The sequence below is a fragment of the Neltuma alba genome, unplaced genomic scaffold (genome assembly GCF_004799145.2).
Source record: "Neltuma alba isolate B1F8T4 unplaced genomic scaffold, ASM479914v2 tig00013589_pilon, whole genome shotgun sequence".
In the NCBI taxonomy this organism is placed as follows: Eukaryota; Viridiplantae; Streptophyta; class Magnoliopsida; order Fabales; family Fabaceae; genus Neltuma; species Neltuma alba.
In genome coordinates this window covers 56,009-82,247 of record NW_021637786.1, presented here as the reverse complement: position 1 = coordinate 82,247, position 26,239 = coordinate 56,009, and the positions used below count along the sequence as shown (strand labels likewise).

At 39.7% G+C, this 26,239-nt stretch overlaps 4 protein-coding genes across 5 annotated transcripts; 1 reads left to right on the top strand and 3 right to left on the bottom strand.

The window, feature by feature from the left end:
* Positions 1 to 529: 529 nt before the first annotated feature.
* On the bottom strand, positions 530 to 3,993 carry LOC114738413 (protein NRT1/ PTR FAMILY 5.1-like). The gene is made up of 4 exons (XM_028926465.1): positions 3,837 to 3,993; positions 3,215 to 3,432; positions 2,418 to 2,974; positions 530 to 1,613 (listed from the first exon to the last, which is right to left on the bottom strand). Exons 1-4 carry the CDS (start codon positions 3,940 to 3,942, stop codon positions 740 to 742), a joined length of 1,755 nt encoding a protein of 584 aa, XP_028782298.1. The 5' UTR covers positions 3,943 to 3,993; the 3' UTR covers positions 530 to 739.
* Positions 3,994 to 14,140: 10,147 nt separating this feature from the next.
* On the top strand, positions 14,141 to 15,611 carry LOC114738406 (peroxidase P7). The gene is made up of 4 exons (XM_028926458.1): positions 14,141 to 14,377; positions 14,448 to 14,639; positions 14,716 to 14,881; positions 14,966 to 15,611. Exons 1-4 carry the CDS (start codon positions 14,174 to 14,176, stop codon positions 15,352 to 15,354), a joined length of 951 nt encoding a protein of 316 aa, XP_028782291.1. The 5' UTR covers positions 14,141 to 14,173; the 3' UTR covers positions 15,355 to 15,611.
* A 99-nt stretch (positions 15,612 to 15,710) lies between these two features.
* Positions 15,711 to 18,870, bottom strand: LOC114738407 (uncharacterized). The gene is made up of 4 exons (XM_028926459.1): positions 18,445 to 18,870; positions 17,370 to 17,508; positions 16,743 to 16,812; positions 15,711 to 16,152 (listed from the first exon to the last, which is right to left on the bottom strand). The coding sequence occupies exons 1-4, from the start codon at positions 18,740 to 18,742 to the stop codon at positions 16,006 to 16,008; spliced, it is 654 nt and encodes a 217-aa protein (XP_028782292.1). The 5' UTR covers positions 18,743 to 18,870; the 3' UTR covers positions 15,711 to 16,005.
* Positions 18,871 to 20,030: 1,160 nt separating this feature from the next.
* On the bottom strand, positions 20,031 to 21,709 carry LOC114738408 (transcription factor SCREAM2-like). Of its 2 annotated transcripts, none has more exons than XM_028926460.1 (4): positions 21,505 to 21,709; positions 20,843 to 20,968; positions 20,520 to 20,690; positions 20,031 to 20,382 (listed from the first exon to the last, which is right to left on the bottom strand). In XM_028926460.1, exons 1-4 carry the CDS (start codon positions 21,586 to 21,588, stop codon positions 20,287 to 20,289), a joined length of 477 nt encoding a protein of 158 aa, XP_028782293.1. In that variant the 5' UTR covers positions 21,589 to 21,709; the 3' UTR covers positions 20,031 to 20,286. The 2 variants fall into 2 exon arrangements, with proteins under 2 accessions (XP_028782293.1, XP_028782294.1); XM_028926461.1 differs by having other exon boundaries at positions 20,909 to 20,968.
* Positions 21,710 to 26,239: the final 4,530 nt, after the last annotated feature.

Genomic DNA, 26,239 nt, shown 5'->3' with positions numbered 1-26,239 from the left:
CAAAACCACTACTAACGATACCCCATGTTGTTAAACAGAGTTCCTATTTGATGCAGAACACGACGAACTGATTAAATTTGTTGGGAAGGCACGTAATGCGCTCATAACGTTGCATGCACGAAAAGAAATCTTCTGATTAAATTAAAGAGAGTACAATTTCCCCTAATAAGGAAGATAAAAGTTTTCCATTAGCCAGTTTTAGAGCCAAGCCAGGTCGTTTTCTTTGGTATAATTATTGAGCTCTAAACCTGACCTTCCATGGAGAATAGTATGCGACTTTATGGAGTGCAAATATCCTTCACAAACCATGCAAGGAAGAGCCAGCAGGCAATCGGGTCACAGATTGTCGCTTCAAACAATATTAAGAATTCGTCATTTCAAATTTCCTTTCTTCTTTCCTCTCTTTTTAATTTTCGAAACCTTTAATTTGTGCATAAAAATTAGTAAACAAACAAATTCATATGTGGTTATGTGATGTACGAGTCCATTTCTAATTCGGAATACCTGTCAGAGCTAAAATCTCGCAGGAAACACATAACTAACATTTTTTATATAGATATCCTAACTAACAAGTGACAAGACATTTGCCACACCCAAAGAAAATATTACCGCATCACGTTGGCACTTGATATATGATTAGCAAGACAAGGAAAACAATCGTTTAAAAGAAAAGGTCGTACACATATTTTACAAAGGCATTATAGATGGCGCATTAACTTGGCCTGCCGTTCTTAGGTTTTTATACTTGTAATCCTAGAGACGCGTCCAATGTAGGGTTACCCTCCATTTCACCGTCTTTCACCGTTGCGGTCTCTCTCTTGTAAATGAATCGATTTGATGCCCAAAGAAATGCCCCCAAGTTCATGCTTGATGTCACCAACAGGAACCCGTAATAGTAATCCAAGTGACTATCATTTAAATTATCACCTATCCAGCTCTTTCTCTCACCCATTCCAGTGATCTTGTCAACCATTGTTACCAGGAAGCTGTTCAAGAAGTTCCCCACACCAATCCCGCTTGTGAAGAACGTTGTCCCCAGACTCTGCATGTCGTCGGGGGATTGATCATAGAAGAACTCAAGCAACCCAATGGCATTGAACACATCCGCTATTCCAATCAGAACGTACTGAGGCAATAGCCAAAATATGCTCATAGGGACTATTTCTTTAGGACCTAGTACGTGATGTGCTCTTATCATGCGCATTCTCTTAACTTCAACTGCGTAAGCAATTGCAATGGCCACGATTTGGATTGAGAATCCAATTCCAAGCCTCTGAAGAAGGGTGATTCCTCTGGGGTTGCCAGTTTTCTGGCGCATGAATGGCACGAAAAAACGGTCATACATTGGCACAGAGAGGAGCATAGAGAGGGTCACAAAACTACCGAGAGAGGCTGCTGGGATCCGAAAGTGGGGACCAAGGTTTCGGTCCAAGGTTGTGCCTTGTTTTACAAATAGAGTGTTGATCTGTGCCCAAATAGTACTAGGAACCAGTGTTACTAGCCATATCAGCAGCATGCCTAATACAAGCTTGGCTCCCTCCACTTGCGATACCGTCATTGGCGTTGTAGAGGAACCTGTGCCGTTTCCCTTTATTGCAGCCTTGTCCAAGAACCTGGAGTACAAGTTGCAATCACTTAGCCCATTGTTTCTCTCAAGGAATTATATATCTTGCAGAATGATGCCAAAAAATTGTCATTGTTTCAGTGAGTAATTCTTAGGAGTCAAATGGTTCATAATGTAACGCATCTGTTCCCCAGAATACCAATGGAGAACAGCGTGCTTGATTACATGCAATATCTTAGATTCGTGGTAAACTGTGGTGTTTCGTTTATTTGAAACAGAGGTGGGTGGGAGAAGGACACAAATTTAACATTTCCTGTGCTAGAGCCAACTTGGCTGGAAGACTGTGAAAGAGTTGAATTGTGCCAAAGAAGTACCCCTACCACTCAGAAAGAGCTAACTCCACCCTTTGTTTCAGATAGTGGGTTTTCATTTATGCAGATAGTGATGACACTGTAGCAAATAACTCCCTTGGAGATCTATACCTCATGAAGGACAAGTAATACAGGGTGGAGTTTGGAATCTTTTATGAAGTGGATCATTTTCTTGATTTCATGTAACAAGTTGATGTGTCAGATATACAACGATGACGAGAATGCCGTTCTGATTTCCTTTTTTTTTTGGGGGGGGGGTTTGGAATATTTAATACTTATGTAGTGGATCAAACTTCATTATTATTATTTATTCCCGTATGCCCCCACTAGTAGAATGAGCAGGTAAGCTGAATTAATATTAAAATGGTCCCAAACCAGCCCCCTACCACTTACATCACGACATAGATTTTGCCTACTTCTCGAGAATGCGCAGTGCAAACAGATTAAGCCCCAAAAAAATTAAAAATAATCATTGTACTCACCTTAAAACTGGGGTGTGGAAGATTTGCCGTTTTCCGCTAGTGATGTAATGTTGCAGCTCCAGCTCATGAAGCTCAGAGGGGTCATTAGGAAGCTGAAGTTTTCTGTTCCTGAAGGCAGCAATAGGGACACGAAAGAAGTCCTTGGCGGGACTTTTGGTGGTCCTGACTTTGTGGCGGTATATGGGAGTTCCTACGTAGAAAATAACAAGGGACAGGATGAGACCAACTGTTGGGATAGCATAGCCAAATACCCATCCCAAGTTCTCTTGAACGTAGACCAGGCCTAAAGTTGCTATTAAAGCGCCCAAGAATGAGGTAAACATCCACCAGTTGAAGAAGGAGGCCTTAATCTCTTTCTCATTGGGATTGAAATCATCAAACTGGTCAGCACCAAAGGTTGAAATGTTGGGCTTTGTTCCGCCTGCTCCGATTGCTACGGTGTACAGAGCCGTGTAAAAGAATGCAATTTGTGAGGCAGAAGCTTTGTTGCAGATGCCATTGTTGCATGTTGGCTTCAAGCTCTTGAGTGATACAGCTATTGTAAGCAGAACCATACCCTGTGTAGAGGTACTAGTGCATGAGCTTTATGCTTTGCTGATTGAACAGACATACATATACATGATAGGATTATGAAAATAAAAACAAATAAGAAGGTAAAAGGGACATTTTGTCCTACTCAAATCTGAGGAAAATAAGGACACACTCGAGGACGAGAAGAGGAGTTATTTTGCATTTCCAGATTAGATATCTCGGTTTCTGTATGTCAGTGGTTAGAATTTGGGGATTCACTAGCTTACCAATGCATAAATGAGAGAGGACACGGTGAAAGTCCAAAAGCGACCCAAGTAAGAATCAGCTATGTAAGCACCGAGAATTGGCGTTATCCAAACGGATCCTGACCAGTTATTCACGTTTCGAACTGATGAAACTGTGTCTTCATGAAGTTGGGTCGTAAGGAAGTTCACCAAGTTGGAGGCGACGCCATAGAAGGCCATCCTTTCAAATGCTTCGTAGCCTGCGGTAACATTATGCCATGTGAGCAAGGCACAACAAGACACTAATCCATCATCACTTATCAAGCTAATTAAATTCCACAGAAATCACCGTGAACACATTTTCACAAGCACTATGGAGACTACAAAATGGACTATTTTGCTTCATGCGTAACGAGCTCTCGTGCATTCAGACTCTAGTAAACAAAATAACATGGAGATGTATAGTATTAAACACGCATGGGATTGGATAAAACACATTTTCCTTGCTCACCCCTCTCTCAGTCAGAGCCCAAGTAATGAAACAAGACTCCACAAGATTCAACAGTAGTGAAATTTCTGAAGTAGGTACGAAGAATGATTTAAACAGGGACCATATTTGAGACGGCCAAACAAAAAAAAAAAAAAGAAAGTAATATGTGCTTACCAACAAGGAAAGCGCAAGCCTTCCATTTTCCAGTTTTAGAAGGAATTGCAGGCCTGCCACGAAAGTCGACAGTACCATCCTGGGTATAATCTACTTTGGCTTCCATCAGAAATCTTTTAGTATATGTGAGTGAAAATAAAATGGACTAATTCACGAGAGATGGAGAAAGCACTTGCTGAGGAATGCGGTGGTGGTGGGCATATATATAGAGCGAAAGCCCTCACTGTGGTTTGCTTTCGAGGAAAAGACATGAAGTTGTCGTGTCAACTATTTACTGGCTAAAAGAGTTATCCTCGGATGTCATTGCTAGATGCCCTCGTTTATTTGCATGGCTGTTAATTTGTTCTGTCCAATAAAACGCCACTTTAATTTGGAAAAAAAATAAATAAATATACATTTTTTTAAATATAAATAATGATATCCATCCACTTTTATCCTTTGTAATTACTAAAAGAGAATGCTTATATCAAGTTGAGGGAACAAGTGCTTATCTGAACTATTTCTTCCGACAAAGGAATATTTACATGTAATGAATGGTGGTTCTGGATTCCAGGTGTGTGAGTGCACCACATGTAATTGTTCCATCCCAATCCGTTGATTTGGTTCATCGGTTAATAATTTGTCATGTATCTCTATTTTCTAAATTAAAAAGAACAGATGAAGGTGCAGTATTCTGATGGACGGTATGGTTCGGAACCATGTAAAAGTATTATTATTAGGAGTTTAAAACAGCGCTTTATTTAATTTCCAACTTCTCATAGCTAGGGACATGAGCAGCAATAAGCCATATATATTGACCTGGATGGTAATCTTAACCAAACAAATACATAGTTCTGCAGACTTATTGACCTGTTAGGTGCAGCAATAATAACGAAAATGAAGCATCTGAGAATTTGGACCAGTAATACTATTATATACAAATATACCTACACGTATGAATAGTCGAATATACATGCTGTTTCTCCCTCGGATCCATCAAATAAAAAACAAAAGAAAAGGAAAAATGAAGACAGTATAATAAGCAATTCAATGCGGAAAAAAATGACAAAAACAGTGTTTAGATAAGAACAAAACTATAATTTCAGAAATGTTTTTACGGTATATAAAATAAATATATGAAGGAGTTCATCTCAACTTATAAAAAAATGCTTCTAAAAAGTGATTATGGGATGTTCTAAACACCCCAAGAAGCATTGACCAAGGATGTGAACAAGTCTATAAACCACGAGTTTAGGTTAACCAACGTGCTCCTTCCACGAATAACAATGATGACATGACACAAAAAGCTTTGTGGCCACGTCACCTCATAAGCTTCCAAGACGAGGAGGAGGAGGAGGAGGAGGACGAGGGGTACCCATTTGAACCTTCACTGTCATTATCACCGCCTTATCATTACATGATAACACTGTCTCACCGACGCGTCTGCTTCTATGCTTCCAATATTTCTATATGATGAATACGTTAATTTACAGCTCTGCAATTCACACTTGGCCCCCATTTTCTTCCCCGTCTTTTCTCACAGGATGCCAATCTGGCTTTTAAACAGACACCCTTCGTTTTCACAACGATCATTATAATTACGGCAATAAAATTAATGGTGAGATACTGCCTGTGCGCTCCTGTGTGATTGAGATCAGTAAATCCCAAACAAATAACCTCAGAAAAATCTTACTTATATTTGTTCATAAAGGAATCGGGAAGAATATTCAGATAGCAAGATCCTGTTGCTTCGTCATAATTCCAAAAAGTCACAGTACAATAAATCTGCTTATGATGACCTGTATTAATCATATCTCGCTGTTCCACTTCCACCCCCCACCATCGAGCTTTCCCATCATTCCAACTCAGAAGTCACAACGACCCTCGCTGTATAGGTGTTAGAGGTACGATCCAAAGGGGTACAGTGGACCACATATGGTCTGTACAAAGATTACCGTTCCGATCGAAGAGGATCAGAGCTTTGACGGGCTGACCTGATATTTTCTCTTCTTTTTCTTGAAGCTCTGAGATACCAAGATATATATATATATATGTATGTATACGTATATGCAGTTGCGAACTGCTCCAGATAATTCTGACCTTGGAGTAAAGGTTTATAACTATCTTGAAAGCACTGTAATGTACACGCGAGACATTTAATGGACTGCCCACTATCCTTGCATTGCCATAATGCCATTAGACAAAAATCAGTGCAAAGTCAATACTGTGTCCTTTATTCAATTATTAAAGTCGACGAATCCAGCTGCTGTACCGCGACAAAGAAGGAGGCGAAAAAATCAAAACCTTGTCCTTGTAATGACATTTAATTTCTCATTCAAAACCGGGCATCACCGATTTTTGACTATTCCCATGGAGGAGAAACATCTGAGGGCAGAGAGGGTGTTAAATGAGGCTATCCACAGATTCCGATAAGATGAACAAATACTACAATAAGAAGTTGCATGGGAGTGAAGGCAAATACCTTAGATAAACCTTCCCGAGTGCGAAGCCCCATTGGACTTGCATGGTCCTAAACCTACGTCTCGTGCCGTCTGGGGAGCGGAAACCACAGAAAGAGACGGGAGGCGACCGCTTGTGATGCCCCTCACATTAGAGTACGACACGCGGAGCTTTAAAGCCCCACCCACTAATTACATTGTCTCAGAGGCTAGTCCCGTAGCTCCCTCCCTAGAGGCCGGAGACAGTCATGTGCTCTCAGTCAACATTGAGATTTCATTTCACATTCACAAGCGCACTCCACAATGACCCCCCAAATCTAGTACGGGATTAAAGTAGCTGAGCTAGATACGCCTCTATTATTGGTCGTTTGCAGTATAATCCCTACACAGTGTCATAGCTGTATTTGCATAATGTGCTTCCATGAAGAGTCGAAGAGGCAACACAGTTCACAGCGGCTCTCTCTCTCTCTCATGTTTAAGACAATGATAATAAGAGGTAGAGTAGTTAATGTCAGAATCGATATCATTATAGACGGGGGTGTTAATCTGATATTATGGCGTGACGGATATGTTGCAATAATGGGGCGGAGTGTTAATCACAGTGATCAGACTGAGATTTGGGCCATGAAGTAGTGGGTGCGACTTGCAAATTGCGAGGGAATTGAAGATGGTGACAAAAATTGAGGCAACAGTGGAGAGGTTGACGGCATCCTCACTCATTTGTCTAGGAATCTTCAGTGATACTTTTGCACGTGTGAATCACCTGGCCCATTCGTTGCCGGGACGTGTGGCCCGTCGTGAGTGGCGGCAGTGGGGGGCCTAGTGTGGCGTGTCATCCCAAAAGTGGAACACCGCCCAGCAACATGTTACTGTACATATGTGACTGTTATGATCAGTTGATCACTGATCCAATGTATCTGGATTCTGGCGTCCCCTGGCTGTGTCATACGTATATGCAGCCGCCCGCCCATTCCAAAACATTCTAATAAATACTCTATATATATATATATACATACACATATAGTTCCACCCAGATTTTACGACCTATGTTCTTTTAGAACTGCATCATGCCATACATATCAGTGACTCTTGGCATCCCATACTTCTGTGCGTGTCACCTCCTGTGAATGTTATTAATTGGTTTGTTATCATGCCTAAATACTGACATTGTCTGCTGTATCACCTATATTTCTGCTCACTTGCGAATTATTGATGCATATTCGGTGGCTCAGAGCGACCATAAGTGTGCATAATCTTTCGTCAAACAGGAACTAATTCATTACCACCACGGTAAATTTTTTCTTCTCTACACGCTGCATCTCCAAAGTGGGTACGTGTAATCACTTGAATCATAGCTCAATAACAGTTTTTTTTTATTTAATTAAACCTTGTTTCATCCGTAGGGCAGGGTGGAGGCTAATTTTTAGCGCGTTATTCTTATTGAAGTGATGACATTTTACGCATTATACTTGTCTAAAATATATCACCAAATCCAAAATTATTCTGTGGCGGGATTTTGCATGAAATGTAAAACACGGAAAGGTGCAAATGGAAACGGTAAAAATATTAGTAGAATCGCATGCCAAATCGAGTATTGCATTGACGTTGATATTCACTAACGTATGCAGTGTAGTTTTGTGTGTAATCTAAAATGTAAAATGTTGAATTTTAAAATTTACAATAAATCCGTAAAACTTATACAATATTATTTTATTTTAATTATTTATTTCTTTTTATGAGAATGTAGCTAGCTAACTCTTTCAGTTTCTGAAATCTAAGCATATTCTACTAGAAGCCAAATACAATGAGAAATCGACCTCTATATATTATGCCTGTTAATTAGCGAGTAGTAGGGCTGAGCAAGGTGCTTGCAACGTGCTGAACGCGCCTAGGCCCTGAGACAATTTGTCCATTTAGGCCTGCCAAAAAAAAAAACTCATAACAAATGAGTGGGTTCTTGCATTGAATGGGCGGGCTAGGGTACACTCCCGAGTTGCTCGTACCTGCTTGTATATATATTGTTTGGTTTTCTTTTATATATAACTTTCTTATAATATGTTATTTTTTGACACGGGTTTAACTTCTAACTTTAGATGATGTGATGAAGGGCTTGTTTTTCAAACATATTCGATTCTCACCACGACCTCATCTGAAAGGCTGAAACTCATCTTTATTTAACAATTTTTATGTCATTTTTTTAACAATGATTACATGAAAATTTTCAAAACCCATTACAATTTACACATTCCAAAAAATCTAAACCAAGTTCCCCTTTTACTCTCGCACGAAGATGCCAAACGCAAAAACCCCCACCATCTTTGCACAGCGTTACCCAGCTCCATCATGAAAACGGCACCACCGGCCCTTTGCTTGCTATTGACCTCATCCTCCCTCTACGCCTCTGCCTTTAGTTCTTCTTTTTCAGTCGTAAGTCTTGTAATCGAGTCTTTGGATCCGTTCTCCCTCTATGGCCTGTGTCTCTACCTTTTGTTTCAGATTTCATTCTTCTTCATGCTTTGTGAGACTCTTTACTTCCTCCACCATTTTCCCATCTCCTTCTTTCTTCCTTTCTCTTTCTAATCTGTAAATTTTTATCTTGATTTGTTTATTAATAAGCTTGAATATAAATTAATTTGATTGCGTCGGTGAGGGGCTGAGTGATAAAGAAGATGAACAGGTTCGTCTAGATTTTCAAATCCTAAACAGGTTTCTCATAACCCGTTTTAACTCGTCCATTTATTTCAACCTGTTTTACGGTGGGCTTAAACAGGTTTATTATGAGTACAGGTTGCCCTCTACCCATGTAATCTTAAACGAAACGAGAAGGCTATGGATTAAGGCACGGGCTGCCTAACTCACCTGTTGCTTTGTCCCAGTAGGTAGTGAGTATCCTATTGTCATTCTTGCTCAAGTCTAACCCAATGACCGTGGTGATGCTGATGCAGTAGCCGTATTGGGCTCTTCCGGACACAATGACTCGTGAGAAATGAGAATCTGGGCTTATAAGGGTTCAAAGCCTACCAAGAGCAGGGCTACCAACATAAACGGGCCCAAATAAGTGAGATAGATCCGTCTGGGAAGTTATTGATGTTTCTTCGGCTCCAGGGCGAAAGGCTCGTGATCTTCTTAAATTATTTTCTTTTCTATTTCACAAAATATCGGGCTGTTCGGTGTGTAAAATATAAATAAATAAATTTCTCTTGAAATAACGTTGAATCTAAATTTTTGGATTAGCGATGATAATAAAAGCGAAAGCTAAACCTGGTAAAAAGCGAAGCGTACTTTTTTTTATTTGTAACGTGATATGCGGGTCACAGTACAGCGTGAGTGGTTGTTGAGCAGATAATAAATATTTTTTTTGCCTGTATGTGTTTGTGAATATGTCATTAGGGAGATGTGTGGGGTGGGGTACGTTACGAAGTTGTGGTGTTGGGTGACGAAGCAGGCAAAAGAAAGCAAACAAGTATGAGGGAATGATTCCATGAACGCTTCGCACGCTCCACCGCTATCCTCCGTTTACTTTTTTTTTTTTGTATAAACCATCCGGTATCCAACCGCGTCTTTTTTGGGCCCCAGCCTCTTTGGGCCAGTTGTACCCAAGCGATCGACTAGTCCGGATTCGGGCCGGACGATAAGTAAAGCCTTCCCCGGTACCCTTTTTAACAAGTGAGGATTCGAACCCCCACCCTCAAAGAGCAGAGACTCGCCTCACTTGTGGCCTAGCCAGTCACCACTAGGCCAGGAGTATTCGGGTTCTATCATCCGCTTACTGATTAGGAGAATAATGCAAGTGGATTGGATCATTATATATATAAATGCCATGACGAATTGTTATCTCAGTTCACACACGCACACATATGCGACTTTTGTGCCCGTCGTTAATTGCTGAAGGCTCCGACATGATTAATGATAGATTGTATCTGTGTGTCTGATTGCAAGGGAATGGCGTTTATCATGGTGATAAGTATCTTTATATTCATCACCTTTCAGATATAGTTTTAATGGTTTAGATTTTAAAATTTTAAATTATTTCATTTATTTTGAATTATCATCGTATTCAAGAAAAACATTTTTAAAAAAATAAAATTATAAATTGTCTATATTAAATTTAAATAATTGATACTTGATGTTAAAGACCACGTATCAACCAGGTGGAATGGTAATGGGGGAATGGGAGCATGGGCCAAAAAAAAAAAAAGCCCAAGGCAGGGTTCGTTAGATGACGTCATTCCAACTCTAAAGTAAAAAGACACCGCGATACTGGGAGGATCGTGTACGGATAAGCTTACATACATTACGGTGATTACACGGTGAGACATTGACAATTTGCCCCCACAAAAATCATACTACCTCTTGTCTTTAATACTCCTCCGATCCTAATTATAAGACCCAATTGATTTATTTGAGGAGATTAAGGAAGTAAGTTAAGTTGGTTATTTATAATAAATAAGTGTTGTTATTCCTAAAATATCCTTGCTAATTAAGTATATTAGCTAAAACTATCATTATTAGAAGGATTATCTTGGAAAAAAATGCATAAATATAAAAGAGAAAATGGATTGGGTCTTATAATTAGGACCAAATAAAAATTCAAATTGGGTCTTATAATAAGGACCGGAGGAGTATAAGATCCTATTTGACTTTTATTTTGATCCTAAATATAAGACCCTAATCCACTTTGTCTCTCATATTTATACTTTTTTTTTTCTAAAGTAGTCCTTCTAACAATGATAGTTCTAGTCAATACACTTGATCAGTAAGGATATTTTAGGAAAGATAACACCTATTTAGGACAAATAACTAATTCAACATACTTTTTTAATCTCCTCAAATTAGTCAACTGGCTCTTATAATTAAAACCGGAGGTAGTAACAAATTAGACTCTCTCCAATAAGAGAGCACTAGTTGTGAATAATTGCTTTCAAAACTAATCATCATTTTCAAATTAACTTCTCAAGACCTAATTAATCGCGACATGAGATCCATGCATGCTTTCCTCGTTTACTTTAGTATACATTATCATAGGTCGCTTGCCACGTCAGATGATTTTGTTGGACAGATCATGCAAGTCACTGTGCTGAACCGTTTGAATTATGAGGTGACTCTTTTATTTTTGAAACACTTCTCGACTTCTCGTTAAAGTTTTAAGATTTAATAAACCCACGTCAGAGAAATTAGGAATTGAACTTATTATGAAGAGGTGCCAACCATTGAATTAGAGTCAAATCTGAACAGTAGGCGTGCTTCGGTGTAAATTGAACCAGAGATTTTGAGCAGTAGCGTAAGTTTAGGGCCTATTCAGAATAATTTATAAGTAGTTTATAAGTAATTTTTTAATAGTAATTTACAGAATACGAGACAAGCATGTGAGAGGAGTTTTGTCTCAACTTAGTGAGATGTGCTTATAGGAGATTTTTACTGCTATTCTAAACAAACTTAATTAGTTAAACAATATATGTTTAACTAAATTTTTGTGTGTATAAGGTTAAGTAGTGATAAATTATTATTATTATTTTTTTTTGGAGGGGGGTTGAATGGGAGCCGAATGATTGGGGTTTTAGAAAACGGAGCAGATTCGCACATGATGTGTTTTGAGGTGCAAATAAGGGGAAGAAGGAATACGAAGGAAGTGGGAGGGACAGGGTGGGGAATAGGGCGCGAAATGTCCAGAGAGAAGCAATGTTGCCAAAATTGACGTCTCAACGCCGGACATGACGTGACCCCATATGCACATGCCCCTCTGGAGGCAGCTGTCATCACTTTGCTACCCAATCCTCCAAATACCATCACCTGTGGCTGTATAATGGGCGGGTACAATTTGACCCGGCCCACTGTCTGGCCCAAATAGCTAGGCGGAGACAGGGTTTGCCAAATCATCATGCTATTTGTGCACCGGCAGGGAAATATCAGTGATTAATTATTTCAAACCTTAATTTAAGGAAATCGCCTTGTAATGGGAGTATTTAGATTTATAACTTTTTTTCAAAAAAAAAAAAGCAGTCAAATACTTTAATCTTCAATTGTCGGATTTTAAATTCGAGGCCATTCGTTCTTTCTCGTTAGCACGTCGTCACTTTTAAAAAGTCCCATGTGAGTCATTTTCAAATGTCTCCTGGTACTTTATGCCAGAAAAAATGTCTCTTAGTAGTTCCTTATTTTGATAGTTCACATTCGGTCGTTACAGATAAAGAGTCCTTAAAAAAAAAATTCCGTCCGGTCGCTTAGTTACGCGGTCGCTAATGGCGTTCAAACGGTTGGTTTCTTTTCAATGTCATGTTGATTTAAAAAAACAAAATGAACTTGTGGTCAAAAAAAAAAAAAACAAAATGAACAAAAATGGAAAATTTATCACTCGTATTACCAAGCAACTATGGATAACCCGATGTGAATGTGGGAGACCCACGGTGGAGTAGCAGTCGCTTTATACTTTTTATCCTACGCTGTGGGGCCCACGGCCGAGACGAATCAGTGAGGAGATAATCATAATAATACCGTGCTTCCTTCCTAAAGAATAGTGCTAATTAAATAAACAATGCAAATAATAATGTCAAAATCCGTGGTCTAACAGTTTTTGTCTTTAATGCTAACGGACCCGCCCCCTCTCTGCCTTCCCGAAGGATCTTCGGACCGTCCAAACATTATCACGCAAATGAAATGCCTCCCCCGTCTCTAACCTTCACAGTTCCTCTCGTGTTTATTATAAAAGTTATTTAATATCTGTAATGATCATGAGATTATTTGGAAACAATTTAAAATTAAATTAAATTTCTAACCAGTTCTTATATTAAAGACCGAGCATGGTATTATTTAAAAATCACTTCACAACTCATATTTTAACAGATAATTTTATAAATTTGTAAAATCGATTAATTTTATACTTCCAAAATTTTTGGCTTTTTTAAATGAAGGGAAATAACTCGCTCAGGCTTTCTTATCTTATAGCCTTGCCATTAATTATTTATATCTGTTAGCCAGAGCATGATACCCATGTAAATCTTTAGCACCCTACTGACGCGAGAGATGCTGCTTATAAGTTATGTGAACGTTTACATGATTTTCTTGATACCATTTAAAAGCGATGACATTATTGTTTAAAACTTATGTATATATATTACACTGGAAGATTATGAGAATACAAGGAATCATGCACGAGCATCTCATTATACTCTGGCAGTTTAATCGTAATGCAAGTTTCTCACTCTCAATCCCTTTCGTCTTTCCCTGTTCGGTAATTAATAAATAATTAACAGGAACCAGAATGGATCGGATGGGGACCGAGCTTTGGGGAGCCAGCAGCGAGAAGAGCGAGGCGTCTAATAAAGGCGCTATAATTTTTGGCATGTTCTTGTTTGTGCATATTTCACGCAAATGTATATGTTCCTGATTCACCCCAAAATCGTATTATCTGTAATCCAAATCCAAATAGCCTCCAATCCAATCCGAGCGGGGATCCCTTTCATCCGAGGGGTCCATGCCCGGTAAAAGCCACACCACCCGTCACACTGTCAATTGCCATCGCTCAATAATTGTACCCCTCCCTTCTTAGTCCTTAGCTTCTTTCCGGAATTAAAATTTATAAACAAACTCATCGATTTTGAGATACATTCACGTGGCCAGGATAAAGCAAGGAAGGGAAGCATATATTTTGAATTGGAGGGTAATTATGGCCAGAAAAAGAATGCAGAATAATTAATGGGGACGTGCAGAAAATTCAACGTAGCATATACCGCCATGATGTTGGCTTTATCGTGAAAAGACAAACACATTTTTCCCAATGACGTAAAAGCAATGGGTTGGGATTAACACAATCAGTTAAAAATATAACAAGGCAGGGTCCAACGTTGTGATTATATAAGCAGAAACCGGGGGAGGTTCAGCGTATCAAAGGAAGCTAAATCCATGGCTTGTTGCTACTACCTGTCGCTGCTGGCACTGGCTCTGGTCACCCAAGCGGGCGCCGCAGAGCTGAGTGAGGAGTTCTACTCGTGCAGCTGCCCCAAATTGGCGCCCATAGTGAAGAAGGGCGTCGCCAAAGCCATCCAGAATGAAGCTCGCATGGGAGCCTCCCTGCTTCGCCTGCATTTCCACGACTGCTTTGTCAACGTACGTGAGAATGTGTGTGTGTGTGTGATTATTAGCTGTGTGATATGATTAATGATGAAGCAAGCAACAGGGGTGTGATGCATCCATACTGCTGGACGACACTGGCAACATGATAGGGGAGAAGACGGCGGCTGCAAACAACAATTCAGCGAGAGGATTCAACGTCATTGATGCCATCAAGGCCGAGGTGGAGAAGGCATGTCCCCGAGTGGTCTCCTGTGCTGACATCCTTGCCCTCGCTGCTCGTGACTCCGTCGTTCATGTATGTATGCCCCTTCTTTCATTCATATATATATTCACATCACAATGTGTGTGCTTAACTGCTTCACTTGTGGCAGTTGGGGGGGCCTTCCTGGGAGGTGCCCTTGGGACGAAGAGACTCAACCACCGCCAGCAGACTCGCCGCCAACAACTCCATTCCCGCCCCCTTCCTCAGTCTGACCGCTCTTAAATCCAACTTCGCCGGGCACGGCCTCTCTGTGAAGGACTTGGTGGTTCTATCAGGTGCTACCGCTTTCTTGAATCTTGCGTCCCAAATCAAAATTGCGCAGCTTATATGCTTTGTATGTTGTGGCTGAGCACATACAGGTGCGCACACTATTGGGCTGGCCCGATGCGTGCAATTCCGAGCGCACATCTACAACGACTCCAACATTGAAGCCTCCTTTGCCAGGTCGCTGCAGAGCAAGTGCCCCAGGAGGGGGAATGATAATGTGCTGGCACCCCTCGACTTCCAGACTCCCACCCATTTTGACAATCTCTATTTCAAGCACCTGCTCATGAAGAAGGCTCTTCTCCACTCCGACCAGGAGCTCTTCAACGGCAGTTCTTCCACCGACAATTTGGTCCACAAATACGCTTCCGACAGTGATGCCTTCTTCAAGGACTTCGCGAAGTCCATGATCAGAATGAGCAAAATCAAGCCCCTCACCGGAACCAAGGGCCAGATCAGAGTCAATTGCAGAAAAGCCAATTAAAATCCACCCCGCACATCTGTTCAGTCACCCATCTTTAATTTCTGTCCGCTATTATGTCAGTAGTTTGATTGTGCCTTCCACTATAGGGAGACCCAGTTTGTTAATACCTAAGCTTGTATTTACGTGTATATGCTCGATTCGTACTCTGTCATGCTGCTAGTCGTTCCTGTTTACACGTGATTACCGGAACCCGCAAGCTGTGATCATCACTACACACAGCGGCACCGGACGTAATAAGATAAGCTCTCTTAACATCACTATCCAGCCAGATGAGCTTTCTTAACTTGTTATCCGGCTATGCACCTACAACATCTTAGATTTCTTTGCACAAGTTTCTGATGAATTATACGCGTAAATTAGAACAAGCACTCACGACTGCAAATTCATCAATTGCAGGAATACAGTCACACTAGAATAATTTAGCGAAAGTTAAAACTTCCAAAAGGCTATCTGAAACAAATGTATGCGTCAAAATTTCTGAATTTCAGCTCTGATTTTACAAAGCAGACTACTACAAAAATCACGTAAAACTTCCATTTCTATATTAGGTTAGAGAACCGGTCGTCACATCATTCTGAAAACTATAATATCCGAACTATACAACCGACCTAAACATTCAAACTGGCTTCGTTTATATTACATCTCTTCCACTCAATCGAGCTCATCAGCAGATTCAACCTCCTCCACTGGGAGTTCAAAGTCATCAATCTCTTTAAAGTAGGCTTGCTGTTTTTCAATAAAATCTTGTGGCATGGCATGCTGGAACACATCTTGTTTAGAAGCCGTAGTGCAACGCTTCTGTAAAATTGGAAGATATACATTACACCCTTTAGCGAAATACCAATTCAGATATGGTCGGACTCGACATTAAGAAATCTGAACCATGCACAGTCTATTGTCCAGTGAGACAATCTGAGCATGCTTTTTAGAACAAAATTTTACAGAGAGGTTATAAGCTCTGTGAAAAAAGAAAAAGGGAACCCCCCCCATCGGAACATGCCAACATCAAGCCCATGATCACAGCAAAATGACGTTCTCCTCCCTGCCGTCATCTAGTTCAAACATTTTACTAGGTCAACGAAGGACGAATTGATTATTATTATTCTTGTCAATTACCCAACAAAATTATTGTTATCCTCGTCACAAATGAAAATTTGACCAATCTCCACCGTAAAAAAGGGTTAAACTAATTTAAGTGCTTTCAATGAAAACACTACCTAGACCCTTTCAAAATTCATGAAATTTTAATGCAACAATTTCAACATGGAAAAATTTCAGAAGTGATCAAGCCCTTGCTTGATAATCAAATTAACATCTGCAAATTCAGAAGAGTTAAAGTGTAGCATAGAACCACAAAAACACATCAATGCAAAAATCAATTTAATTACCTTTCTACAAGGAGCTGTTAATGCCTTGGCTTTATGACGATTCACAACTTCAATCTCAAGGTTTTGCTTCCTGTTAAGCATGATGGAGAAAGCATATGACTGATAACTATATTATAAGCTTTTTAGGAAGGAGACAGTGACAGTCAACTTAATTCCCTCAATTTAAACCAACGATGTTTTGGTGTTTATCCAACAACGGTAGAGATATCACAATTAAAAATGAAGGACATGATTTCTGATGGTACAAAACTGATATTCTATTAGACAAGGAAAAAGGAGGTGAGACAAAAATTGACTAATTGTGGATCAGAAACTTCTTCATTATAGCTTCACATATTCTATACAAACAAGACAGAAGCGAAATCCAAGAGTTTAACCAATAAGCACACGCCTAGTACTGACAATCTGCAATGATGCTCATCGGAATGAATTAGAGAAATAATTGTGTGGTTAGGAAATGGGAAATCTCAATATCCTTACTGTCGTGTAATTAGCATGTAACTTTCACTTCCATGATTCCCTGAATTTCAACCAACTGTTATCCTTTTCTATTATTAGTCTTTATCATTATTGAATTAAGCCATGATATCAAATCCCTGCCAGCCACGCTACCGAAAGCATACTAACCTGCTGCTGGAGGCCTTTGGCATGGGTGTACTGCTGAAAGGAACAGCAACTGCCTTCTCTTTCCCTTTACTTTTTTCTGATGCATTTCTTCGACTGTAGACCACAGAGATAGGCTCCGAAACATCATGATCATGGCTACCTTTACTCAAAGCATGTAAAAAGCCCAATGAACAAATATCTTTTGAATACAAGAGTATCACCCAAAAAAAAAAAAGTTGCAGCATTATTTAACTCAAACAAAGCATTACTTGAGTGAAAAAAATTAATCCACATAAGAATTCAGACACAATTGAAGACAGGAAAGGCAAGCCCATCGGATTCAAACAACAAATAGTTGATTAATTACTGCGGTGCGAATATATGAGAGGGAATATATTTTAAATGTTAACTGTCAAAAGATTACCTCCGAAATTATACAGTTATGTTATATGAGGAAAGGCAAATGATGACTCATCCAATAGATCTACCGGACACGAGTTATTTTCGTGATAATTCACGAGTAAACCAAATTCACATCACGATGAGACTTAAGGATACTGATAAGGGTCGGCATCATCACGATAAAAGGTATCAGTGGCCAAAGCATTCAAAATGCCCCCTAGGATAACGTGGAAGCAGGGAAATACATCGGGTTGGAGCTACAAGTTAATGTAACTCAGATCAAACTAAGCTGCGTCTAACATATTCAATGGGTGATGAATTAGAAACAACGCGGAGGACAACAAAATTCAACCAAGTAATACATACGCACACAGAGAAAATAAGACGGCTCCGATTATACATATCTTCATGAGGCCCTGAGAGGTTAGGTAAGGCCTCTAAGCACGAAATTTTCTGTTAATATGACCGCAGAGTGTTCATAGGAGGGGTAGTGGTGACTCTCTGCCAGCCCATGAACACCCTGCTGCAATACTTGACGACGGAGGCTCCGAAAGACCTGAAGTTTAACGCAGCGAGGAGGAAAAATTCGACCCCAAAAATTGAGGACAAATGGAAAGCCATTTCTACTCGAACCACGCCTAAAGACAAATCGAAGGCAGAAATTAAGAAGAGAAACGAAGAACAGTTCCAATACCAGGAAGCAAGGAAGAATGCGGCAGCCGAGAAGGTGTAGAAACAACAGGCGAAAGATCGCTAGGGTTTGAAGAAACTTGACGGCGACCGGTGGAATTATTGGAGGAACGAGTGCGGGAACCGGACTTGCGTTCGGTGAGAGCAGGGTTACTGAAGGGAGAAGGAGGGTGGCGTTTGGAGGGCTTGACGACAGAGGCGGTGGAGGAAGAGGAATGGGAAGAAGGAAGGGCGTGAGAGTCGGTGTTGGTAAGATCGGAGAGGGGCTTTCTGCGTTTGAGCAATCTTGTGCGCGCTTCCATTGTTACTGGTGCGTGGCCATATCAGTTGCACGGTCTCACGGGCGAAGTGGCATCTATAGGGAACCAGCGTGCCGTAGAAGCTTCTTGCAAGTGGCGGGAATTTCCGGTGGGTTTTTTTTTTTTGGGGGGGGGGGGGGGGGGTGTTGTTGGTTGGTTTTTGTGGGAAGAGGGATCTGGAATGGGATCGCCCTCGCACACGCAGCTTAGTGCGTACTCACCAGTTCCAGCAGAGGAGGCGGGAAGGAGTTTACGGTTCGGGATACAAATGCGCCGCTCATTGGGTATGGGCTTTGTTAGGCCCAACTGAAATATGGACCGCGATGTTGGTTTGGTGACCCTATTGCATAACTCTCTGAATGGAGTGGCGGGATCAAAGAACTCCAAACATTAGTAGTACGATAATAATGCTCGATATTTAGTATTATTGCTCTGGGACCCCATGTTTATCACCAAATTATTTTACTTTATTGTCTTTTCTTGCATGTACATGCTCATAATCAATCAATAATTAATTAATTAGTTGATTGAACCTCAGCACTACTGTCGTGGTCAATTAAGTTTGTGTTGTTATATTATTGAAAGGGAAGGGGGCGGGTAGAATATTCAGCAACGTGGCGGAGTCCATTACTTCACAAAGAATACAGAAATTCAGTTAAGTAGGGTGTATGGATGAAATAAGGACGTCTCACGTAAATATTTGCTGAATATATGTGTGTGCACGCGCGCGCCCACGCAGCGCCGCACAAAACTTGCGTGGATCTCAATATCCCCATAACCCCCTCCCCACCTAATTGCTTCTCCTTCTCATTCATGCATGCTCTGCTCCCACGTCCTTATGTAATGTTAAAAAACTTAGTAGCATTAATTAACATGATTCCCACATTAATTTAGTTAATACCGAATTCGGCAATACTACTACTTACATCATGCGCACGAGTCACAACTTGTGATTACAAAAGAAGCCTGCCAGCTATGGTTTGCCTTTGCACTTTCATCAGTTTGGGGTCTGTCTCTCTGTGCGTGTACATGCATGTGGCTATATATATTGTATCGTATTGTACTGTACAACACCCTCTCGCTTCATTTCCTCCCAAATAATAAAATCATTTAATACTTTAACTTCTATCTTAATCAATGAAAAACACGGGGTTTTGTAGAATTAAGTTTCTTATTGATGAAAATAAACAGCAAGACATATTTTCTGCTATCAATTATATAGACTTAATATTAATATAGTCAAATAAATTGTCTTGTTAAAAATTTATAATTTATCAAAGTGAAATATAACTAAAGGTTAAGGAGTGTAATTAGTGAGTTTATATTACGACCCAAAAAAAAAAAATTAAAGGAGTACGTCTAATTATTAGGGGTATCGCCAGACGGCAGCTGCAGTACTCATGAATGTGATGAAAGAGGGGGTGCGTGTTTGAATAGTGAATATATATAAAAGCACAGCGCAAGCTGTACGAAGCCTTGATTTCTTTCATGATCGATCAACAGAATATATTGGGCGAAGCGTCTGTTAAAGGCTGCACGCATGATGATCACTGTTCATCACTGCTACTTCCTCTCCATTTCTCTATCGCCTGTCCCACTGCTTGTTTGACTGCCTCTTCATCCATATTCAACCCTTCTTCCTCCTACAAATCAAACGATTCACAGCATTAAAACTTCCATTAATTCATTCTTAGCTTCCGCGTCTCATGACATATAAATAATATGCTTGAACCCTTTCTATTAGGGTTATATATGTGTTTAACATGTATCCATATCTTACTTCTCCTCCAACCGCTTGAAATCGGAAAGTGTCTGTACAAGAAACCCTAGCTTCCAGCACATTCAAACCCATCCCTTCAAAGGCTTCCAATATGGATACCAGCAGACCCGGGCAACTCCTCGCTGCAAACACATCTACAAGGAATCCCTTTCCTAGGGTTTCTACCGTCACCTGCATATATAGAGACTTACCATTCAATATATAAACACAGCACTTAACCAAATTTTGGATTTATATGCCCTTCAGATTCAGGATACACACACACACACATGTATATTGACCAAATTAGCAGACGGCTATAGCTTGTTATTAGGAAAAACTACCCTTGGTTCGGGATTTTGGTCACTTGAAGTCTGCGCAGTGGATATGTCATGATTTAGTCTCTCTACCTTCTGCTTTAGCTCTGCAATGTACTTCGAGGCATCCATTATGATCGCGGTTCGGTTTAGCTGCCACCCACCAATTGGGGGGGGGGGGGGACAAGAAAAAAGAATTAGTTTTGCTATCGAAGTATATATAAGCGCATCTGCTATATACAGATCCTACCTTGACGATAACTACGGAGCAAGATGAATTAATGACACGTCAATCATGCAATATAGAATTAAGCCCAACAATAAATTTATTTCAACATATATCATGCTATTCTTCTGTGCTCTCGATGTTTTACTACTTCTATGACGTTCAGATAAAGAAATAGAATGATGAGCCAAAGATATAAAATTCAACGAATATAGGACCGACAATATAATTTGGTTATAACTATACATAGTTCAAATGAAAGCAGTAGGGAATAACCTGCGATTGATCCATTAATAAAAATGGATTCGAATAACAAAGAGAAAGGCAAGGCAACAGAACAATAATATTTTCTAACTGAACATTGTTTAGGGGAATGATCTTATTTGATTGAGAACAAGGAAGAAATTACAGTGAAATGAACAAAAAGGAAGAGAAGACATGGGTCGGTAATGAGGGGAATTACAGCATGAGAGTCAGTAATAGAACGAAGGAGTTGAAGCTTCTCATGCAGCACTGCTCTCTTGTGGCTATGCTCTTTAGAAACCATATTGTTTTCTCTAATTCTCTCCCTCCCTCTCCCCCTCCCTTTCTTGCTTTGATCTTTTTATCTGATCTCAAGCCTTTTTTTTGCTTTGAACTCTGCCCAGTCCTGCGATCCTTTAAAAGAGAGGGGATAAGCTCTCAATTCTATGCGATCTCCTGTGTTTAATTTCTTCTTCCCACGTGACGCTCCCGTCAGCTTCTTCACCCGGATACACTACATGTATTACCCTGAACTTACTAAAATACCCCTCTTATTTCAAAAGCCAGTTTCCCTCTCGCCATTTTTCATTAACTTTCTCTTTCTCTTTAATTTGCTAAGTCGTATTGCTGCAAATCGAAATCTCCAATGTTATATATATATATATATATATATAGCCAAATCAAAGGAATAGCTGTTTAGTAGTCGTATATATATATTTATATATAATTAATAATTTACAGTAATAATGATTTTTCTTTTGGTGGGGTGGAAGGGTGGCATATGTCTAGAGATGAAGAATCATGAGCTCGTGATAGTGAAAACTGGGCATCGAAAGAAGTGAAGGAGAAGCAACAAAAGGATGTTTAGTTGTGCAATTTGGAATGCCTCCAAACGCTCCTCACGGGGTTTTTTTTAGCTCTTCTCTCACTTCTCTCTCTTGTCCTCTTTCTCCCTCTCTCTCCACACGTGCTATTCTATCATTCTCATCAGTCTAACTCATTCTCTCTTTCTTTTTTCCTTCTTGACACCGAAATTCTTATGGAATGATTGCATAACATCTAGCTGGCTACACGCATATACCAGGCCCTCGCAATTAGGAATAACATGTCATCTCTTCAAGAGCCCGCCTTATTCCTCATCCATCTTTATCTTACTTTGTTTTCCTATTTTATTTCAAGCTCCGGAATCATACTTTCGTGAAGAAAGTTAATAATAATAGGCTTTTCACATGATGATTCAGAGTACGCCTGTATATATATGTACGTAGCAATCAAGGCCACTGATACTAAAGTGACAGATCCGCTTCCTCCTAGCTTCTTGTTATAGCTCAATAGATCTTGTATTATCTGCAGTTAACTTTGCAGAAAATGCAAAAAAGAAGTCACTTAGCTTTCTTCCATGAGAATTCCTTATTTGCTCTCATTTATTTTTCTCTTTAATTTCCGAGTACATCCGATCCTAGCCAGACAACTTCGGATCTTTGATAAATCAAACGAGCTGTCTTCTGCAGATCAAAATGTATGATTGCAAATGCTCAGAGACAAGGGGCGTTAGGTTTGAATAATTGAATATACATACATAATGGCAATTTACACACACACACACACGTACAGATGATGTATGCGCGTCTATATACTGATGTACGCATATATGTTAATGGGAGGGATCGTATGATATTCGTCTCTGTTGCGCTTTTTGTTGCTCCCAGTATTGTCTGCATTCCACAAGGACAAATAACGTACCCACCTCTCTTCACATGTGTGCTCAATAATCATCACAACAAAACAATGAACTCCATACACAGCCCCTCTTCCTTGTCTCTTGCCCCTTTCCATTGACGGTACTTCTTCCCTCTGAACTATATAACTATATATCTCTCCACTCTTTTAGATTCTGGTAATGCCCAGCTGTACGTTTTCCTTGCGACCCTGTTATAATTTTCCCTCCTCGCCGTCTCTCCTACCATGCTTTCTTGGATGCGTATGTGTCTGCCATATATGGATACTCTAGCTAGCTTTTTAATTCACCTATCTAACTGCATGCAACCATATATATAGATCTTTATCGTTTGTAAAATATAATATCTCTGAATCATCATTCAATAACTTATTAATTCAAGGTCTGTGGAGAAGGCAAGAAGCGATGAAATGAAATTACGTACAAAGACACCATGTTTATAGGAAATAGGTAAGTACATGTGTGATTAGAAACCATTAGAAAACGTACTGAATGTTATGGCACACCATTGAAAAATTGACAACATCGAGAGGCCAGCAACAATTTATTGATTGAACGTGACCAAGTAGTGGTCATCCATGAATTCGATAGTATTGTGAAAATGTGGCAAAAATACAAAATTATACAGGTAAGCAGTTTGTCCTGACACGTCAGGTGCTTGTTCTAAGTTTATCCCAGCAAACTCAAGCACCGTATTCTTGTTGGTTTCATTTAAGTCAAAATCATAATATTGATTTTCAATGTGCGTGCCATTTTGCTTCAGAAATCAATAATTGAGTTGTAAAAGTCTTTAATAATTGAACAATAGGTTAAACTTATCCCATGAGTTGGCGGTTGACAATATGAAGTCTGAATGGGTAAGATTTTAGGAGGAACTATACGCACATATGTCAGTATAATATAATTATAGGAGAAACTGCATGCATGCTGTGGTTGAGAATGAATGAAAATGAAATGAAGCAGGCTTTCTCTGCTGTGCTATATCATGCATGTTCCGACAGTTACCCTGGCTTTATTATATTCTTTTCTCATTAAGTCCGAACGAAAAGATCATCCAATTAAAGTCGCTTCAGCTGGAGAATGAATAGTGTTGCGCTCTCTCTTGACGAGAGGAGATGAACAGTGGCCTTCTTTAGGAATATTAGTCGCAAAAAAGTTGGAGATAGCAAGCTAAGAAGATTCTGTTTGAATTTTGATCTTTCTTTCCCACGTGTTCCATGTATATGATGTGTGTGTGCCGTGCGTGTGAGGGGGAGGGAATAAATGGAAGAATGCTTTTACTTAATGTGATTGGGATTAATTAGTTATATTATTGCCATTGATTACTCTTAATATGTACGATTTAATAATTAATTAGGCACTGCGATGGAACTATGTACATTGATTCTGACATCTGTACGCGCTTTGTTGTCTGTTTGCGTAATATCATCGATCATGTGACCAAATGGGCACAAGTAAAACCAAAAGCACAAATTTTTTAAGAGTCCAATCATGCAGATAGAATATTGATATGTTTGTTTACAAAAGTTTCTCGTGACATGTCAAATAATTTTGAAAAATATGTGTGTGTGTATCTGCAATGTCTGTCCTTCTGAATTTATAAATTAAATTAAAATATGTTGTGTTAGGTCCAAAGATATACAAGTGGGAGTGAAAACTGAAAAATCCCATTGAACTTTTAAAGCTCATTTCAGTGTCTGAAAAGGAGGAGCCTCTTAATAATGTTGTAGGGTCCTTATTAACATTAAGACTGGCATCAATTCATCAGTCATTAATTAAGGGTGGGGATTTACACTCAAGTGAGAGGGAATGTTATCTCTGTGATGATTCCTACAAATTTTCTCCCTTTACCCTTTTTTTCTTATGCTTGTGGTAGGCTAATGCGTGATTACTGCTCTATATTTCAGTGTCTACTGTATACGACTGCTATATGTTCTAGGATTCCTGCACTGCAATGCGTTTGCTAGGTCGCAAGCAAGCAGAAGTCACATGAACTGCACTTTGGAAAGTACACTCACATGCCAAAGTGACAATGGAAACAAAATTTAATAAAACTATAAAGTGAAGTGATAAGGATTTGTGTTGTTGGTGGAGGGAGGCATGTGTAGAAAGATAATATAAACAACATAACGTGTCTAAGCCAAGTTAATTAGGCTGGTGTATTATGTTCATCACGGCATGTACGTGCTTGCGACAGCAATATTCATGGTCCTAAACGAACCAGAATTATATATGCAGATTAATATACATTAATTGATTTACATACAGATAGCTAGTTGCGTAATTCAAATCCAATTCTTTCCTTTCCTTTCCTGTTCTTTCAATTAAATAACGTCGTCAATTCGTTCTTCGCTATTGATGAAACAAATCAAGAGAAGGTCTTCATCAGTATTATATAATCTCTCTCTCTCTACCTATAAGGGCTAGAGGTAGCTAACATTCCTATGCAGGAGTGCGTGTGTGATGTGTTGTGTTCCATTCAGGAGAACAGGCTCTGCAAATGGATAAATCTTTTGAAGATGGACAGCTATACTAGTTTGTCCTGTCTCTACCATAAAATTCCGTCACCTGTACATAAACTTTAAGATGGATCGTTGCATTGTGTGTGTGTGTGTGTGAGTGTCCAAAGATCTAATGACGCCTCAAGAATATGGCAGCCATTTAGGTCCACAGAAAATGGGGTGACTATACAGAATTATAGATCAAGAAGAAAAGCAGAGAATCTGGATTTCTTGGCAAGGCTATATACATACATACATACGTATATATATATAATAAAAAAGAATTGATGAAGAGAGATATGTGGAGCAGACGTTAAAGAACATGAGGTGGTGGTTCGTCGTTTCCTGCTTCACGTGGGAAGCAACTCGCAGAATATGGCAGAGGGGGAGGATTAGGTCTCTGCTCAGTGCTTAGTAGGTATTTCCTGACTCTGATATTTCTCAGGGCTCTGTCAACTGTTTGCTGGTATTTTAAAGACGTGCATGGAACTGGATTGACCTGAAGTAGAAGGAGACTTGGAATGGTAGAGGGGCAAAGGAAGGCATTAGCCAGAGAAGGCCCTGCGGGTGGGCTGGCCGAGCCAAGCTAATTTATGGAGCCCATCATGATATGGGGTGACTACTGCCGCGTTTGAATGTTTCTTATTCAGCATTCAACTATTTCTTTTTTGTATTGAAAAAAAGAAACTATTTCTTATGTTGAGAGCTTCAGGAGA

Bases quoted from the DNA above. Each gene is read 5' to 3' on its own strand.
- LOC114738407 (XM_028926459.1), bottom strand. From the start codon at position 18,742: ATGGAAGCGCGCACAAGATTGCTCAAACGCAGAAAGCCCCTCTCCGAT. The intron at 17,509-18,444 runs GTATTGGAACTG...CTTTGAGTAAAG, and splicing joins GCATTCTTCCTTGCTTCCTG to GTAGCCATGATCATGATGTT. The intron at 16,153-16,742 runs GTAATTAAATTG...CCAATTTTACAG, and splicing joins TAACAGCTCCTTGTAGAAAG to AAGCGTTGCACTACGGCTTC.
- LOC114738406 (XM_028926458.1), top strand. From the start codon at position 14,174: ATGGCTTGTTGCTACTACCTGTCGCTGCTGGCACTGGCTCTGGTCACC. The intron at 14,640-14,715 runs GTATGTATGCCC...CACTTGTGGCAG, and splicing joins CTCGTGACTCCGTCGTTCAT to TTGGGGGGGCCTTCCTGGGA. The intron at 14,882-14,965 runs GTGCTACCGCTT...GAGCACATACAG, and splicing joins GGACTTGGTGGTTCTATCAG to GTGCGCACACTATTGGGCTG.
- LOC114738413 (XM_028926465.1), bottom strand. From the start codon at position 3,942: ATGGAAGCCAAAGTAGATTATACCCAGGATGGTACTGTCGACTTTCGT. The intron at 3,433-3,836 runs GTAAGCACATAT...ATGTTACCGCAG, and splicing joins GGCTTGCGCTTTCCTTGTTG to GCTACGAAGCATTTGAAAGG. The intron at 1,614-2,417 runs GTGAGTACAATG...CTTGTACTCCAG, and splicing joins TTCCACACCCCAGTTTTAAG to GTTCTTGGACAAGGCTGCAA.
- LOC114738408 (XM_028926460.1), bottom strand. From the start codon at position 21,588: ATGGTTTCTAAAGAGCATAGCCACAAGAGAGCAGTGCTGCATGAGAAG. The intron at 20,691-20,842 runs GTAGTTTTTCCT...CTATATATGCAG, and splicing joins ACCAAAATCCCGAACCAAGG to GTGACGGTAGAAACCCTAGG. The intron at 20,383-20,519 runs GTAAGATATGGA...TTTGATTTGTAG, and splicing joins TTCAAGCGGTTGGAGGAGAA to GAGGAAGAAGGGTTGAATAT.